Source organism: Bos taurus, chromosome 11 (genome assembly GCF_002263795.3).
Source record: "Bos taurus isolate L1 Dominette 01449 registration number 42190680 breed Hereford chromosome 11, ARS-UCD2.0, whole genome shotgun sequence".
Classification (NCBI taxonomy): Eukaryota; Metazoa; Chordata; class Mammalia; order Artiodactyla; family Bovidae; genus Bos; species Bos taurus.
The window spans coordinates 10972020-10989042 of NC_037338.1; the positions used below are offsets into that span (position 1 = coordinate 10972020).

Consider the following 17023-nt stretch of genomic DNA (forward strand, 5'->3'; position numbering starts at 1 on the left):
AAGGAATGAAGGAAATGATTTACCTACCAAGATTCTCTCTTTACAGTGGAGAATCTTGGTAGATACCACTTTTGTCAAGTAATCCAGGTTAACATCTTCAGTATATCAACTTAACATGCTTCCTGATGAAATGCACTGAAAATGGATAATCTCAATTTAATCTTGAGACAACATCAGACAAAGCCAATTTGAAACCAAAATAATTCCCTTCAAAGGTCATGAAAAATAAGGAAGTCTGAGAAACTGCCTTCAGTTTCTCCAGGAGATTCAGGAAACAGAACAACTGGAGATTAACTGGAGAGAACAACTAAATGCAAGGTGAAATGGTGGGATGGATCTGAAACGGAAAAGATTCATTTTTGGAAAAACCAGGAGAAATCCAAATTGGTCTATACATTTAATTATAATTTTGTATGATGGAGAATTTCTTAGTTTTGGTAAATGTTTTATGGTTATGATGTTAGGACAAGATGATAACATAAGGGGAGGTTTAGCAAAGGGTATATTGGCAACCTCTAAAATACTCCTCCAACACAACTTCCCTGGCAGTTCACTGGTTAAGACTCCATGCCTCCAATGCAGGGGGTAGTCTGGAAACTAAAATCCCCCATGCCACACGGCATGGCCAAAATCAAACAAACAAAAATGCCCCAGGTGATCTCTGCTTCCTGGTATTCATACATTTGAGTAATCCCTAATCCTTGAGGGTTGGCCGGAAATACTGATTCATTTCTTTCTAGTATTAGAATGTGGCAGAGGTGGTGAGATTAATTTCCAAGGTTAGGTTACAAAGTAAAGACTGTGTTTTGTCTTGGGCACATCTCCTGAACTCTCACTTGCTCATCTGAGAAAAGCTTAACTGTCACAGCTACCTTATGGAAGGAAGAAGCTGTTTCTGGCCAATTACCATGTGAGTGAGCTTAAAAGGACATCGGTCTTAGTCAAGTCTTGGGATGGGACCACAGCTGCAGCCAATACCTTGTCTGAACCCTGTGAGAGACCCGAAGCCAGAAGCACCTAGCTAAGCCATGCCGGGATCTCTGACCCACAGAAACTTTGGGGTAATATTTACTGTTTTAAGCTTCTACATTTCAGGGTAATAGGTTACACTGCAATAGATAACACAGGGACTCTATTATTTTTGAAGCTCTCAGTCTAAATTTAATCTAAAAATAAAGTTTAATATTCTTAAACATTTTATGTATATATACACACATATACAGATGAGTGTGTATATTATTTACAGATTCTGGAGTCAGACAAACTAGGTTCAAATGTCATTTTTAACAGTTAATGGTCATATAATCTGGGGCAAATCATTTAATCGCTCTAAGGTTTGTAAAACCTATAAATTGAGGTAATAATATCTACCTATGATGATTACACTAAGTATAAAATTAGATATAAACATTGACTACAGTGCCTAGCACTTAGTACATTCTGGAACAAACAGCATTGTTATTAGTTCATATTTATAATCAGCTATAATTTTCTCTCTGATTCAAAGAATTCAGCTCCAATAACGTGACACTTTATCACTTAGAAGAGTTTAAGTATTATATGCAAACTTGTCAATCTTTTCATTTCTAAACACTTTTCACACCCAAAAAGGATATATTTATAATACTATGGAAATCAGAGATTAAACTGCCCCAATCCAATTCTCAGTCACTAACGTTTCAGAGCTATAATGGACCTCCAAGCTTTCCAATTATTTCTTCCCACCAATCATCCATATACGAGTGCCAAAGATATTAAATGACTTGTCCGAGAGCACAGTTGATAGGATAGTTTAAGTATGGCTCAGGATTTGGGAGACATGGTAATGTGGTAAAGAAGCGCTTGCTTCCATTGAACAGACTGCATTATTTGAAACAACTGCTGCTTACTGAAAAAGCAGTAATGTCAGTGTCTCAGTTTTCCAGAAGGCAAATAAGGATACCATCACCTACCCTATAGGGTTAACAAGCATTAAATCAGTAACATATGTAAGTCCCTCACTGCATGACTACCACATGTGGATACTGATTAAACATTTTTTTCCCTTCTTTTCAAGGCCCACCACTATGATCTACTACCTTCTCAACTATAACGTGGAAAACATTACACACAGAGGGTAAGTGTTTAGCTATATAGTAAAGGACTCACTAATGTAAAAGAGAATTAATGATAGTCTTAAAATCAGCCTGAACAGTATAAATCTAATGCATTTATCCCTAAACTGGGTTTTCATTCCTACAATCATTGTGAAATAAGATATCACATTAGGGACCATTATCTTGACATACACTACTTGTGATATTAACCTTGATAACTTGGTTAAGTGATGTCTGCCAGGAATTTTCACAGAGAAATTACTGCTTTGATATTCATTCAGAGAGGAAACATGAAACAGAAACAGAGAGAGAGGAGGAGAGGGAGCACATACATGCATGCATCCCCTTCCAAAGCCTGGTCTTCAGCATATTTCCAATGTAATAAATAAGGAATTACTAAATTGAACCACTTGGTGATCAAAGATTCTTCTGAGTAATGTTTTAAAATACTTGATGTCAAGTTGTTTTCCAGAAGTCTTTTGAGAGTATAAATACATTACATTACATTCAGATGTTTTCTCTTACTTAGGTGTTCATTCCTTGAAAGATTTCTAGATTAGGCAGGTAACAACCTCCCCTAAGAGAAATTATCTACCTCTCCCCCAAGAACTTACACTTGCTTAAGTATTTTAAACCCTTTATCATAAATTTCATCAGCTTGCTTGTCACCACAATGAGACTCACCGATCTGCAGATACCGGAGTCCCTTCTGGATTGGAATATTCTTCCAAATCTGAACTGTTCACTTGTGTTTGCCTTGATGTTACTATCTGGCTATTCTGATAAGGTATGGTTTTCAAGTCCTGAGTAATAACATTACTATCTGGAAGAGGAGATTGTACGACTTGAAAGTCCGATGAAGATTTAGGTCCTAGAAAACCTAAAGATTCTTGATTCTGTGCTACAGGTTTACTGATCAATAATTTGGAGGTTGGTTCCAATGATCTTGAAGATATAGTTTGTAGGTCAGAGTTAAACTCACTATTCATCCTTGTTTTAGTGGCAGGATCCAATGAATGAAATCTTTTATCTAAGTTTCCACTATCCAACTTGGAAGGAGTCTTGGGGCAAAGAGTTATACGAATACAAGAAAGTGCTTTTCTATTTGAAGGTGGAGTAGATGCAGACGTTACTACTGTACATTGATTTGGGACTGATGGGGAGACCACATCACTGAATTTGGCTTCAACATCTATCACATCAGAAATGTGTAATTTAGGCTTATGTTCATTATTCTTTTCTACTACAGAATCCTGACTTTGAGGAAGGGGGGAATGGAGTTTTCTCAGGTGGTGATCTACATTTGGGGCTTTGCTTTGTTCAAAGAGTTGACGCTGCTCAAGAAAAATGGAAGAAGGAAGGTCTGAAGCTATATAATCCTGACTCTGAGGAAGGGGAGAGTGGTTTTCTCTTAACTGATCTACATGTGGGGCCTTGCTCTGTTTAAAGAGTTCTCGCTTTTCAAGAAAAATACGACAAGGAAGATTTGGAGCTACATAATCCTGACGCTGAGGAGGGGGCGAATGGTGTTTTCTCACATGGTGATCTGCATGTGGGGCTTTGCTTTGTTCAAAGACCTCTTGTTCAAGAAAAATGTGTGAAGGAAGATCTGCAGTAATAGTTACATTCTTCTCCTTTACTTCTAGTGTGGAATTTGGTCTGCCCATGCTAATGAGAGTATGATTATCAGAAAAATGAACTTCTTTGAAATTGCTATCATTTGCACTGGCACTGGGCTTAGGATGACTGCTTTTAAAATCTGATTTTTCTAAGGGTTTTTCTTCTTGATAAGAATGTTCAACAGATAATTTTTGGCTTTGGCTACTATTTTCTGCTAAAATAGTCACAGCTTTATCTGGTGACTGACTAATGATTTTAAGTGATGAAGGGGAAGAGGTTCTCTGTTTTAGATCTCTAGGAGGATTCTGCTCTTCAGTGAAATGAGAATTAACTACCCCCACAGATGCTCCAGAACACTGGCTACCTTCAGTAACACCAACCTTAAGAAAAGAGGAATCTGAAAAGCATTTAGAATGTCGGTGAGATGAGAAAGTGATGGAGGTAGTAAACTTTTTCATGGGTTCTGGGGGCAGCATTTGTGATGAAGAATGACAATCCATTTCTTCAGGTGGCATACAAGCAGGTTCTACTAATTCTGACAGCCAAGGGTCCAACTTTTCATGAAATGGCATTCGAAGGCCCTTGCTAATTTCCAAGTCTTCACTGATAAAGTTTTGAAATGGGGAATGACTTTGTAACTGCAAGGAATTCCAAACTTTGAACTGGGAGTTGTTCTGGTCCAGTGACTTGGACAGGTTGATGTGCCTAGTTCTCCATGATGACGGGCTCCGTTGTCCTCTGACTATTTCTGAGGGTTCAGCAGATCTAAAAACACAAGGGTGGCTGTCCAATCGGGGTCGTTCAGCTGTTAGAGTTCTGAAACATCCTTTTTCATGGCTCTCAATAATAATGTGACTACAGACAGCTTCTGGCTTGTATCCTATTCCCCGTGGACTCTGTAAATCCTAGAAGATATAAACAAGTTCTTACTTGAAGTAGTCTGAATAATTATAAAAACCCAACAAGAAAAGATAGTTAACTATAGAATAAAATGGCTCATGATAACTAAGATCACACAGTTAATTTCTTCTAAAAGTTTTCACTTAAGTTACAAAAGCAAAGACTTTTGCTCACCTTTTTAGTTTTAGTAACAGGGGTCCCTTACCCAAATTCTGCTGGTCACATGACTACCAAGCAGAGACTCTTCTTTTGCAGCCAGATAGGATCATGTGACTAGGTACAAGCCAATGGGAGGTGAGCAAAAGCAGTAAGTACAACTTCTGGCTCTTGTCCTTAAAAAATGAATTTCTTGGCCTCCATGATCTCCTACTGCCACTTTTGATCATTACCATCACGACTACTCTTTCTTTTCTTAATTGGAGTGTAACTGCTTTACCATGTTGTTAGTTTCTGCTGTACAACAACCCATTACCATTGTTCTTGCCAAATGAAAATGGTGATGTCTAGAACAACCCTGGGAGGCCACTTGTAATGGTGCCTCAACTGCCCACCCAGCTTGGTTCCTCAGAAGATTTCAAGAAGCAAAGTTACTTTCTTACCCTGGACCCGAAAGAGAAATACAATTCTACCTTATCTGAGCCACTGTATTTGGGTCTCTCTGCTACAGAAACATGGCCTACAACCTAATATTTACCAATAAAAACAGGAAAAAAGAATTAGTACTTCTTACTAGGGTACAGGATCAGTGCTAAAGATACCATAAATATTTAACACTTCTTTGAGATTTCTCTGTTTTATCTCTAAAATGATAACCTGGCATTCTATTTAATTTTAGTGCCACATGTGATTTCATATAAAAGTATTTTAAACTGCATTGCCATTTCTCACATAATGGAGATGTACTTTTCCCTAGTCCTCCTGCAAAGTACAACTAAAAATCCTGGACATTATATACACAACAAACTTAAGAAGAATCTGAAAGGTAAAGAGAAAAAAGGCAGACTGGCTAGGGACTTTGGGATCAGAGAATAACAAGAGAGTGATCCCTGGGTCTTCTTTTTACTTCAAATATCCCAGACTTCCAGTTAAAGACAGCTACCATGAACAAATAGCACAGAAGAATCCAAAGAGCTCTAACAAAAACCTGCTCTCATTAGTTTAAAAACAAGTAAAGGTGAAGTTCAGCAAGACAGAGAACTTTTAGACAATAACTGCTCTCTTCCAGCCAAACATCACAGAAAAAAAACTATGGCCTCACCCATACCCACACCAGCAAAGGCCAAGTGAGAAGCCTAAAGTTCCATCCCTGGAAAACTCTAATGCAGAATCCCAACATCCAGGCCAATGTGGTATTAGAGATGGTCAAAAAATTATACAACTACCTTATGACCCAGCAAAGCAACAAAGACTGATGTTCATCAAAAACCTAGACAGGAATGTTTATAGCAGCTTTATTTGTAACAGCCAACAACTGGAAAACAACCAAGTCACCTCATTCAATCAGTATATATTTAAACAAATCGTGGCACGTTCATACCATGGAATACTACACACCAGTAAAAAATGAACAGACTATTGACACTGAATATTGTCCAGAGAATTATGCTGAGAAAAAGCCAATACTAAAAGATTGCATACAGTATGATTTCATTTACATGACATTCTTAAAAGGACAAAATTATAGCAATAGAAATTAGATTAATGGTTGCCAGGGGTTAAGAAAGGAGTGGGAACAAGACAGAAGTGGATATAATTATTACAGGGAAACAAAAGGGACCATTGGGGTGGTGAAAACATTAAGTTTCCTGACTCTATCAATGTCATTATCCTGGTTGTAATATATTATCACATATTTGCAAGACATCTTCATTTTTGGAAACTGGGTAAAGTGTAGAGGCAATCCTTCTACATTATTTCTTACTACTTTATGTGAATCTACGATTATTTCAAAATAAAATGTTTCAATTTTTAAAAAGTCAATAAACTAAATACCACTGGACAAAACATTTTAAAAATGTGATTTTAATTCCATGGCTTCTTACTATCCTGACACTGCCACACATATCACTGGGAAATAAATGCTCCAATTTGAGAAGCATAAACTTAGTCCAGCTTCTTAAAACTGGGCATGATTAGATTTATATTCATCCCAAAAGACATTTCTTCTTTCTTCCCAACAATCTGTATCTTATAATTTTTTAGAATACGCAAAACCCCACAACCATCCATCACCTCCTTCAAGCTTTATAATAATCATAAACAGCTTTTTATAATAACTTTTCCATTAAAAATTTTTTTTATAGCTTTGGTACTGGGCAAATCAATTTTAGTATTTTCATACAACCTTCTCCAGATACAGCCATAAGAACTTATATTACATCCCAACAATGCATCCTTTGATATGGGATAGGCTCTTAAATGTGGACTTCCCTGGTGATCCAGTGGTTAAGATATACCTAGCAGAAAATGGCTAAAATAAATGCACTTCCAATGTGAGGGACCCAGATTCAATCCCTGGTCAGGGAACTGATCCCGAATGCTGCAACTATATCCTGCATGCCACAGCGAAGACCTGGCACAGCACACTAGCCCCCCAAAAGGCTACTGTTTCGCTCACAACCCTCTTTAATGATAAAATCATTCAGCAAACTATAAATGAAAGGGACTTTCTCAACCAGATGAACAGCATTTACAAAAGATGCACAGCTAACATTATAGTAAATGGTAAAAGATCAGACGCTTTTCCCTTAGGATAAGAACAACATAGAATGTACATACTTCCTCTTATCATACTAAAGGGTCTAGCCAGAGCAATCTGGAAACCAATGAAAAGAAATCAAGAATGGAGAGGAAGAAGTAAAACCATCTCTGTTTGCAGATGACATGATCTTCTACACAGAAAACACCAAGGACACCATAAGAAAACCAACTAGAACTAATAAACAAGTTCCTTAAAATTTAGGACATGAGTTTAACAGACAACAGTCAACTACATTTCAACACACAGTGAACAATCCAAAAATGAAATAAAACAATTCCATCTACAAGAGCATAAAAATAAAATACTTAAGAACATACTTATCAAAAAAATGAAGACTACCACAGAACACTATTGAGACAAACTATAAAAGACCAAAATAAATGGAAAACTGGCTCAATGAATTGGGCCAGACTTTAATACTGACTTTAATATTGTCAAGATGGCAATACTTCCCATACTGATTGATAGATTCAAGGGAATTCCCAATAAAATGTCAGCTGGCTTTTTTTCTTTGTAAAAATTGATCCTAAAGTTTATTCAGAAATTCAAAGGAGACACTGCAGCCAAACCATTTGGAAAATGGTGAACAAAGTTGGAGGACTCACATTCTGATTTCAAAACTTAACCACACAGCTACAGTAATCAAAACGGAGTGGTACTGGGAACGAGAACAGAACTGATAGTTCAGAAATAAATACTAACATTCATGATGAATTGTCAAGTAGGCTAGAAAATTCATGGGGAAAAAGCCTTTTACACAAACAGTGCCAGGACAACTAAATATCTATGTGTAAAATAATGAATATGTAACTCCATATATAAACAAATGCCATTTCAGCTACTACATATACGGATTATTTTTATATTTAAAGTTTTGATCCTTTGGTATATAAAATAGGAGACATTGGTATAACCTAACTTTTTGTTTTTTTAAGAAGTGGCAAGCAGCCTGATTCATGAGAAGTGAAGTTTCTTGGCTGTGTGTGACTCCTTGAGATCCCATGACCTGTAGCCTACCAGGCTGCTCTGTCCGTGGAATTTTCCAGGCAAGAGTGTTGGAGTGGGTTGCCAATAACCTAACTTTTTCATAAGTGTTTTCTAGTTCTTTATAAATCTATTATTTTGCTTAAATAAATAAATAATGCCTCTAAGTGGACAGGCAACAAAAGTAAAAATACATGCATGCAGTTGTCCAGTTTCCCCAGCAACACTTATTGAAGACACTATCTTTTCTCCATCATATATTCTTGTCTCTTTTGTCACAGATTACAATAAATGGCCATAGGCGCATGGGTTTGTCTCTAGACTTTCTATCCTGTTCCACTAATTTATATTTCTGTTCTTCTCCCAGTACCGATAGCTTACTGTAGCTTTGTAGTATAGTCTGAAGGGAGCTTGATTTCTCCAGGTCCATTATTCTTTCTCAAGATTGCTTTCACTATTCAGGATTTTTTTGTGATTCCATATAAAGTGTAAAAAATTTTGTTCTAATTCTCTGAAAAATGCCCTTGATAATCTGACAGGGTTGGCACTGAATCAGAATACTCCCTAACACTATACACAAAAATAAACTCAAAAATGCTTATTGACACTCAGAAACAGTCACAGACATAGGGAACAAAGTTATGGTTCAGTTCAGTCGCTCAGTCATGTACGACCCTTTGCAACCCCGTGGACTGCAGCGTGTCAGGCCTCCCTGCCCAACACCAACTCCTGGGGTCTACTCAAACACATGTCCATTGAGTTGGTAATACCATCCAACCATCTCATCCTCTGTTGTCCCCTTCTCCTCCTGCCTTTAATCTTTCCCAGCATCAGGGTCTTTTCCAATGAGTTAATTCTTCACATCAGGTAGCCAAAGTATTGGAGTTTCAGCTTCAACATCAGTCCTTCCAGTGAACACTCAGGACTGATTTCCTTTAGGATGGACTGGTTGATCTCTGTGCAGTCCAAGGGACTCTCAAGAGTCTTTTCCAATACCACAGTTCAAAAGCATCAACTCTTTGGCGCTCAGCTTTCTTTATAGTCCAACTCTCACATCCATACATGACTACTGGAAAAACCATAGCTTTGACTAGACATATCTTTATTGGCAAAGTACTCTGCTTTTTAATATGCTGTCTCAGTTTGTCATAACTTTTCTTTCAAGGAACAAGCGTCTTTTAATTTCATGGCTGCAGTTATCATCTGTAGTGATTTTGGAGCCCAAGGGGGTAAATGGGTGGTGGGCTGGGAGATTGGGACTGACACAAACGTACTACCATGTAGAAAACAGATAACTAATGAGAACCTACTGTATAGCACAGGGCACTCTACTCAATGCTCTGTAGTGACCTAAATGGGAAGGAAATCTTAAAAATAATGGATATATGTATATGAATGACTGATTCACTTTGCTATAAAGCAAGAAACACAACATAGTAAGTCAGCTATATGCCAACAAAAATTAATTTGAAGAAATACACCCCGAATTAAAAGAAATATTGGTGCAATTTTAAGTGAAGGCTTCCCTGGTGGCTCAGATGGTAAAGAATCTGCCTGCAATGTGGGAGATCTGGGTTCAATCCCTGGGTCAGGAAGATTCCCTGAAGAAGGAAAGGCAACCCACTCCAGTATTTTTGCCTGGAGAATCCCATGGACAGAGGAGCCTGGCAGGTTACTGTTCATGGGGTCGCAAAGAGTTGGACACGACTGAGCTTCTAACACACACATCTAGAATATATAAAGAATTCTTACAACTTAAACAATAAAAAAAAAACCCAATCCAAAAATGGGTACAGGTCTTGAATAGATATTTCTCCAAAGAAGATATACAACTGGCCAATAAGTCCATGAAAAGATATTCAAATCAATAATCATCAGCAAAATGCAACTCAAAAGCACAATAAGGTATCACTTTATATCTGCAACATGGCCATTATGAAATAAAAAAAACACCCAGAAAATAGTAAGTGTTGGTGAGAATGTGAAAAAAATTAAATCTTTGTGCATCATTGATGTTAATGTAAAGTGGCTACTAAAGAAAACTATGGCAGTTCCACAAGAAACAAGTTCCACAAGAAAAGTAGAGCGACCACAAGATCTAGCGATTCCACCTCTGGGTCTGTACCGAAATACTGAAAAGAAGGCTCTCAAGGAGATATTTTTGTATTTTCATATTCACAGCAGCTCTATTCACAATAGCCAAAAGATGGAAACAACTCAAGTGTCCACGGATGGATGAATGGATAAACAAATATCGTACATACATACAATGAAATACTATTTGGCCTCAAAAGGAGATACTGTGACACATGCTACAAAATGGATGAGTTCTGAGGACACAGTTGTCAGAGAAAGACAAATACTATATGATCCCACTTTTATGGAGCTACCTAAAGGAGGGAAATTCAGAGACAAATTATAATGGGGACTGCCAGGGGTTGGAGAAAAAGGGAGAAGGGAATAGGGGATTATGGTTTAATGAATACAGAGTTTCAGTTTTATAAGAAGAAGAGCTCTGAGGATTGTTTAACAACAATGTTAATACAGTTAAATGCAGTCAACTGCACGATTAAAAGTGGTTAAGATGATAGATTTTGTTATGTATAATTCAGCACAATTTTTAAAAGCAAAAATAATTTAAAATTGCCTCAAAGGGGGATCATGGACCTAGACATAAGAATTAAAACTAAATCTCTTTGAAGATAATGTTAAACCTTTGTGACTCTCAGTTATGCCATGATTTCTTATTATGATACCAAAAGCACAGCAATAAAAGAGAATTAATTATAAGTCAGACTTTGTCAAAATAAAAAAACTTGTGCTTTGAAGGTCACAACCAAGAAAGTGAAATGACAGCATACAGAATGAGAGAAAATACATGCAAACAATATATCTGATAAGAATCTAATACCAGAATATACAATTCAACAGTGGTGGTAGGGGTGGTTTAGTTGCCAAGCCGTGTCCAACTCTTGCTATCCCATGGACTGTAGCCCGCCAGGCTCCTCTGTCCATGAGATTCTCCAGGCAAGAATACTGGAGTGGGTTGCCATTTCCTTCTCCAGGGCATCTTCTCAACCCAGGAATAGAACTGGTGTCTCCTGCATTGCAGGCAGATGATTTACCAACTAAGCTATGAAGGAAGCCCACAGTAAAGAGGGAATTCAACAGTAAAGATAATCAAATTTTAAAATGGTCAAAAGATCTGAATAGAGATCTTTCTTTCTGCAAAGAAGATCAACAAATGACAAGCACATGAAAAGATGTTCAATATCATTAATTATTAGGAAAATAAAAAACATGATGATACCACTTAATACTCATCAGAATAATTATAAACAAAAAGACAGAAAATAGTTTAAAAGGATATGGAGAAACTAGAACACTCATATACTGATGACAGGAATGTAAAATAGTACAGTTACTTTGAAAAACATCGTATTAGTTCCTTAAGATGTTAAACAGAGTTACCACAACGTCCTGGCAATTCCACTCCTAGGTATATAGCCAAGAGGTATGAGACACGTGTACCCCAGTGTTCATCGCAGCACTGTTTATAATAGCCAGGACATGGAAGCAACTTAGATGTCCATCAGCAGACAAATGGATAAGAAAGCTGTGGTACATATACACAATGGAATATTACTCAGCCATGAAAAAGAATGCATTTGAATCAGTTCTAATGAGGTGGATGAAACTAAAGAACCTATTATACAGAGTGAAGTAAGTCAGAAAGAAAAACACCAATACAGTATACTAACACATATATATGGAATTTAGAAAGATGGTACCGATAACCCTACATGCGCAACAGCAAAAGAGACACTGATGTATAGAACAGTCTTTTGGACTCTGTGGGAGAAGGCGAGGGTGGGATGATCTGAGAGAATAGCACTGAAACATGTGTATTATCATATGTGAAACAGGTCACCAGTCCAGGTTCAATGCATGAGACAGGATGCTCAGGGCTGGTGCACTATTGATCCAGAGGGATGGGATGGGGAGGGAGGTGAGAGGGGGGTTCAGGATGGGGAACACATGTACACCCATGGCTGATTCATGTCAATGTATGGCAAAAACGACTACAATATTGTAATTAGCCTCCAATTAAAATAAATTTTTAAAAAAATGTCCAATCAAAACCTCTTTATACCAGCACCATGCACAACAGCCAAAAGTGGAACCAAATGTCTATCAACTATTGAATGGATAAATAAAATATATCTATACAGTGGTATATTATTTGGCAATTAAAAGTACTTAAGTACTGATTCACGCTACTATGCAACATGCATGAATCTCAGAACTGTTATGCTAAGTAAAAAAAAGCAGTCACAAAAGATCGTGTATTATAGGACTCCATTTATAAGAAATATCCAGAACAGGCAAATCCATAAGGAAAGATAGTAGATTATTGGTTCTAGTAAGAGAGGAATGGGGGTAGAATAGTAAAAAAAAAAATGTTCTAACATTTAGCTATTGGACAATTCTGTAAATAAAGAAAAAACCACTGAATTATATATTTTAAATGAGTGATTATTACTGTGTATATATTACAGTGAGATAAAGCTGTTAAAAAGTAGTTTATTCTCTGTGAGCCTCTGTTTGTAAGTGCATTTGTATTATTTCTTTTTAGATTCCACATATAAGGGATGTCATATGATATTTCTTCCTTGTCTGACTTACTTCACTCAGTATGATAATATCTAGGTCCATCCATGTTGCTGCAAATAACATTATTTCATTCTTTTTAATGGCTGGTAAGACTCTATTATATGTATATGTGTGTGTGTATATATACACACACACACATACATATATACCACATGGTTGCTGGGTGGGGAAGGATGGGGGGAAAGGATAGTTATGGAGTTTGGGATGGACATGTACTCACTGCTACATTTAAAATGGAAAACCAACAAGGACCTACTATACAGCACATGGAACGCTGCTCAGTGTTACGTGGCAACTGAAAAGGAGGGGAGTTAGGGGAAGAATGGATTCATGTGTACGTATGGCTGAGTCCCAGGGCTGTTCACCTCAAACTATCACAACATTATTAATTGGTTATAGCCCAATACAAAGCTAAAAAGTTTTTTTTTTAAGTACAGTTTAGCTAATATATGTCCTTTATGAATTTCCATAGACTATTTCTCAATTAAAATTTCTACCTAACAGAGCTATTTGAGTTTTATCAGATTATTCTCTTATTGTTCAGTTAATATCACAAATCACAGACCTCATATAACAAACCAGAAAGAAAATAACAGCTCTTCCCTGTCACATAAAACAAACAAAACTAAACACAAACATACACAGACACACACGCACAGCCACACAAACAGTCATCTAGCACCAAACGTAAAATCTACTCTCTACAAACAAATGAACCATGGATTACTGTTTCATGCAAAACTCCCCTGATCAAATTTCCTCACAGTCCAGTGGTTAGGACTCTGTGGGCTTTCTTGGTAGTCCAGTGTTTAAGAATACTCCTCCCAATGCGGGGGACACTGGTTTGATCCTTGATTCAGGAAAATTCCACCTGCTGCAGGGCAACTGAACTGATGCTCTGGAGCACACCCTAGAGCCAGTGCTCAGTAACAATGAGAAGTCACTGACTCAATGGAAGTGAATTTGAGCAAATTCCAAGATAACATGGAGGATAGCGGAGTCTGGCATGCTGCAGTCCACGGGGTCACAAAAAGTCAGACGAGACTGAACAACAATAATAGCACTAAACAATCTGCATCTGCTTAAACCCCTGGATGCAGAAGGACAACTGTGTAATTACATGTGAATTTTCAGCTGAATGGAGCCAGGTCAGACTCCCTAACCTCTGTATTTTTCAAGGAGCAACTGTACTGTGTCTCAGTGTGGGGAACTTTTTCTGTTTACCCTGCTCAAAGTTAATTAAGCTTCTTGGATGTATATTTTCTATCAAATTTGGAAAGTTTTCAATAATTACTTCATTAAATATTATTTCTTTTCTCTTTTCTCTCCCCCTGGGACTTCCATTATACACATGTTGGTATGCTGGTGGTATCTCACAGCTCTGGTCATTTTTTTCATTCTTTTCTCTTTCTGGGTTTTCAAAGTTGCCAATCTCAACTGATGTATTTTTAAATTCACTGATTCTGTTTGCCTGCTCAAATGTGCTACTAAAACCTGCCAGTGGATTTTTCCTTTCAGTTATTATATTTTCAGCTCCAGAATTTCAATTTGGATCCTTTTTATAATTGTTGGATATCCCTTTTTTGACATCTCTCTTTGGTGAGATAGCTTTTTCTTGGTTGTCTTCAATGTGTTGAACATAGCTTCTTTAGCTCTTTGAACACCTTTAAAATCTTTTTTTTTATAATTCCTGGGCTTCCTCAGGGGCAGTTTTTATAAATTACTGTTGACTTTTGAACAACTTGGATTTGAACTGTGAGGGTCCACTTATGTGATTATTTTGCAACAGTAAATATCAATACTATAGTCCATCATGGTTTGTGGTTGAATCCACAGATGGGATAAAAAAAAAAAATTCACAGAAATGGAGAAATGAGTAAAGTTATATGGGAATTAATCCCTGCATAGTGTTACTGTAAACTGTATTTTCCCCTGACAACAGCCATATTCTGTTTCTTTAAGCATGTCATGATTTGTTGACAACTGGACATATCAAATACAGTGTGGCAACTCTGGATACCAGATTCTCCCCCACAGCTGGAGTTTGGTGTTGCTGCTTGCTGTGGGTAACTGTTTTGTACATTCTTTGTGTGTGGCACTGGAGTCTTGTTAGCTTTGCTCAACTGTGAGCTATTATCTTGACAGTTTCCATAAACATCCACAGCCAAAAAGAAAAAAGAAAACAACTTTCCCCAGTCTGTACTGACTTTATGTTGAAGCATTCCAACAGTTAGCCAGCTCTGTACTTTCATTTACAGCCTGTGCAATGCAAGTCTGAAAGTTTAGCCAGAGATGAAAGTTTAAGGTCTTCTTGGGCCTTTTCTGAGAATGAGTCCAGCTTTGGGCAAGCACATGGCCTCAACTCCCCAGTATAAGCAGGACCTTTAAAAAGTCCTACTCTCCATGTATCTGGTTTTTCAACTGCTTTCTCCCCAAGTTTTACAATGTTCCTATTGTTTATCCTGTTAACCCTAGACCCAGTCTGCTACAGTCAATACTCCAGCCAAACACTGGCAGGAAGTTGTTTCATCCTCAGAAAAGCTCTTGGTTGAGTGAAAGCCGCCACACTAGTCCTTCAGGGAGTTGTAAGACAGGCTGAAACACCTCCTAACAATTTTTTAAGAGCAGGGTTTGTATTGCACCCTCTGTAAGTGTTGACCCTCATTAGGAGTGTGGTCTGCAATCCTCAAAGCTACTGCAGACTGGGGGATGGTGAGGCAGGCGATTGAAGAAGCCTCAGTCAGTGTTCTCCTATAGAACAATTGCTCTTTACTTCAGTAATCCTTCCCTAGTTTTTTATTTTTAAGTTCTGACTAGATTCCAGAGATCTACAAAAATTGGTTCTGATAGATTTTGCTAGCTTGTTATTTTTGTGCAGAAATGGAGCCTTGGAGTTCCCTACTTGACCATTTATGGCAACATCACTTACAAATGTTTCATATGTATAAAAAAAGAGTACTGATCTTTGATTATGTGACTGCTAATTTCAAATACATATTTTTTTTTTTTATCATATTGAGGCATTACTGGCCTACTCTAGAGAAATATTTTTAACTGGGAACAGATTTTTTTACTTTTTATTTTTATTCCCAAATATCTTTTTGGAACACAATGAAATAACTACAGTTTTCCTGCTATGTAAAACATGTTTATAAATTTCCTAAGACTGAACTATCTGCTTTGCTAGCTTAAGCTCTACTTGCTCATGATACATTATTGATACCGAATACCAAATATTAATATTTACTTTAAATATTTTTCATCTATTTGCCACATTAGATTCTTTAATATAAAACACATATTGTGCTAAGAACACTTAATACAAGACACACCCTGTTGACAGAGTACATCTCTTTTTTAAGTGCAAAAAGGAGTATTATTAACTATAAGCACCATATTGCAGAGCAGGTCTCGCTCTAGGATTTATTTTATATAATTGAAACTATATGCCCACTGAACACCAACTTCCTACTTATTATTCCCCACAGCCCTGACAACCACCATTCTACTCTGTTTTTATGAGTTTGGCCATTTTGGAAATCCCATATATGCAGAATCATGCAGTTGTCCTTCTGTACCTGGCTTATTTCACTTAGCATAATGTCTTCCACATTAATTCATGCTGATGCATATGGCAGGATATCCTTCTTTTTAATGGCTATGTATTTACCATTTTATTTATCCATCAATATACTGCTTCCCTGGTGGCTCAGACCGTAAAGAATCTGCCTGCAATGTGGAAGACCTGGGTTTGATCCCTGGGTTTGGAAAATCGGAGAAGGGAAAGACTACCCACTACACTATATGTTTACTGTTTATCCGTCAATAAACATATAGGTTATTTCCATATCTTGACTACTGCGAAATCTTGCAAAGAACATGGGAGTGCAGATATCTCTCTGAGATCCTAATTTTAATTCTTTTAGGTATCTACCCAAAGTAGGGATGCGGATCATATAGTGATTCTTTTTAACTTTTTGAAAAACCT

General features: G+C 37.2%; 1 protein-coding gene across 7 annotated transcripts in view; it reads right to left on the bottom strand.

Moving 5' to 3' along the window:
- ALMS1 (ALMS1 centrosome and basal body associated protein) overlaps window positions 1-17023 on the bottom strand; it is a 190664-nt gene that overhangs the window by 82869 nt on the left and 90772 nt on the right. For all 7 annotated transcript variants that reach the window (XR_809620.4, XM_010809860.4, XM_010809855.4 and 4 more), the window contains one exon: window positions 2781-4621. Coding sequence is in view for 6 of the 7 variants with exons in the window: in XM_010809860.4 (XP_010808162.2) it covers window positions 2781-4621 (1841 nt within the window). In the remaining variant the exon portion in view is untranslated. The remainder of the gene's footprint in view (window positions 1-2780; window positions 4622-17023) is intronic.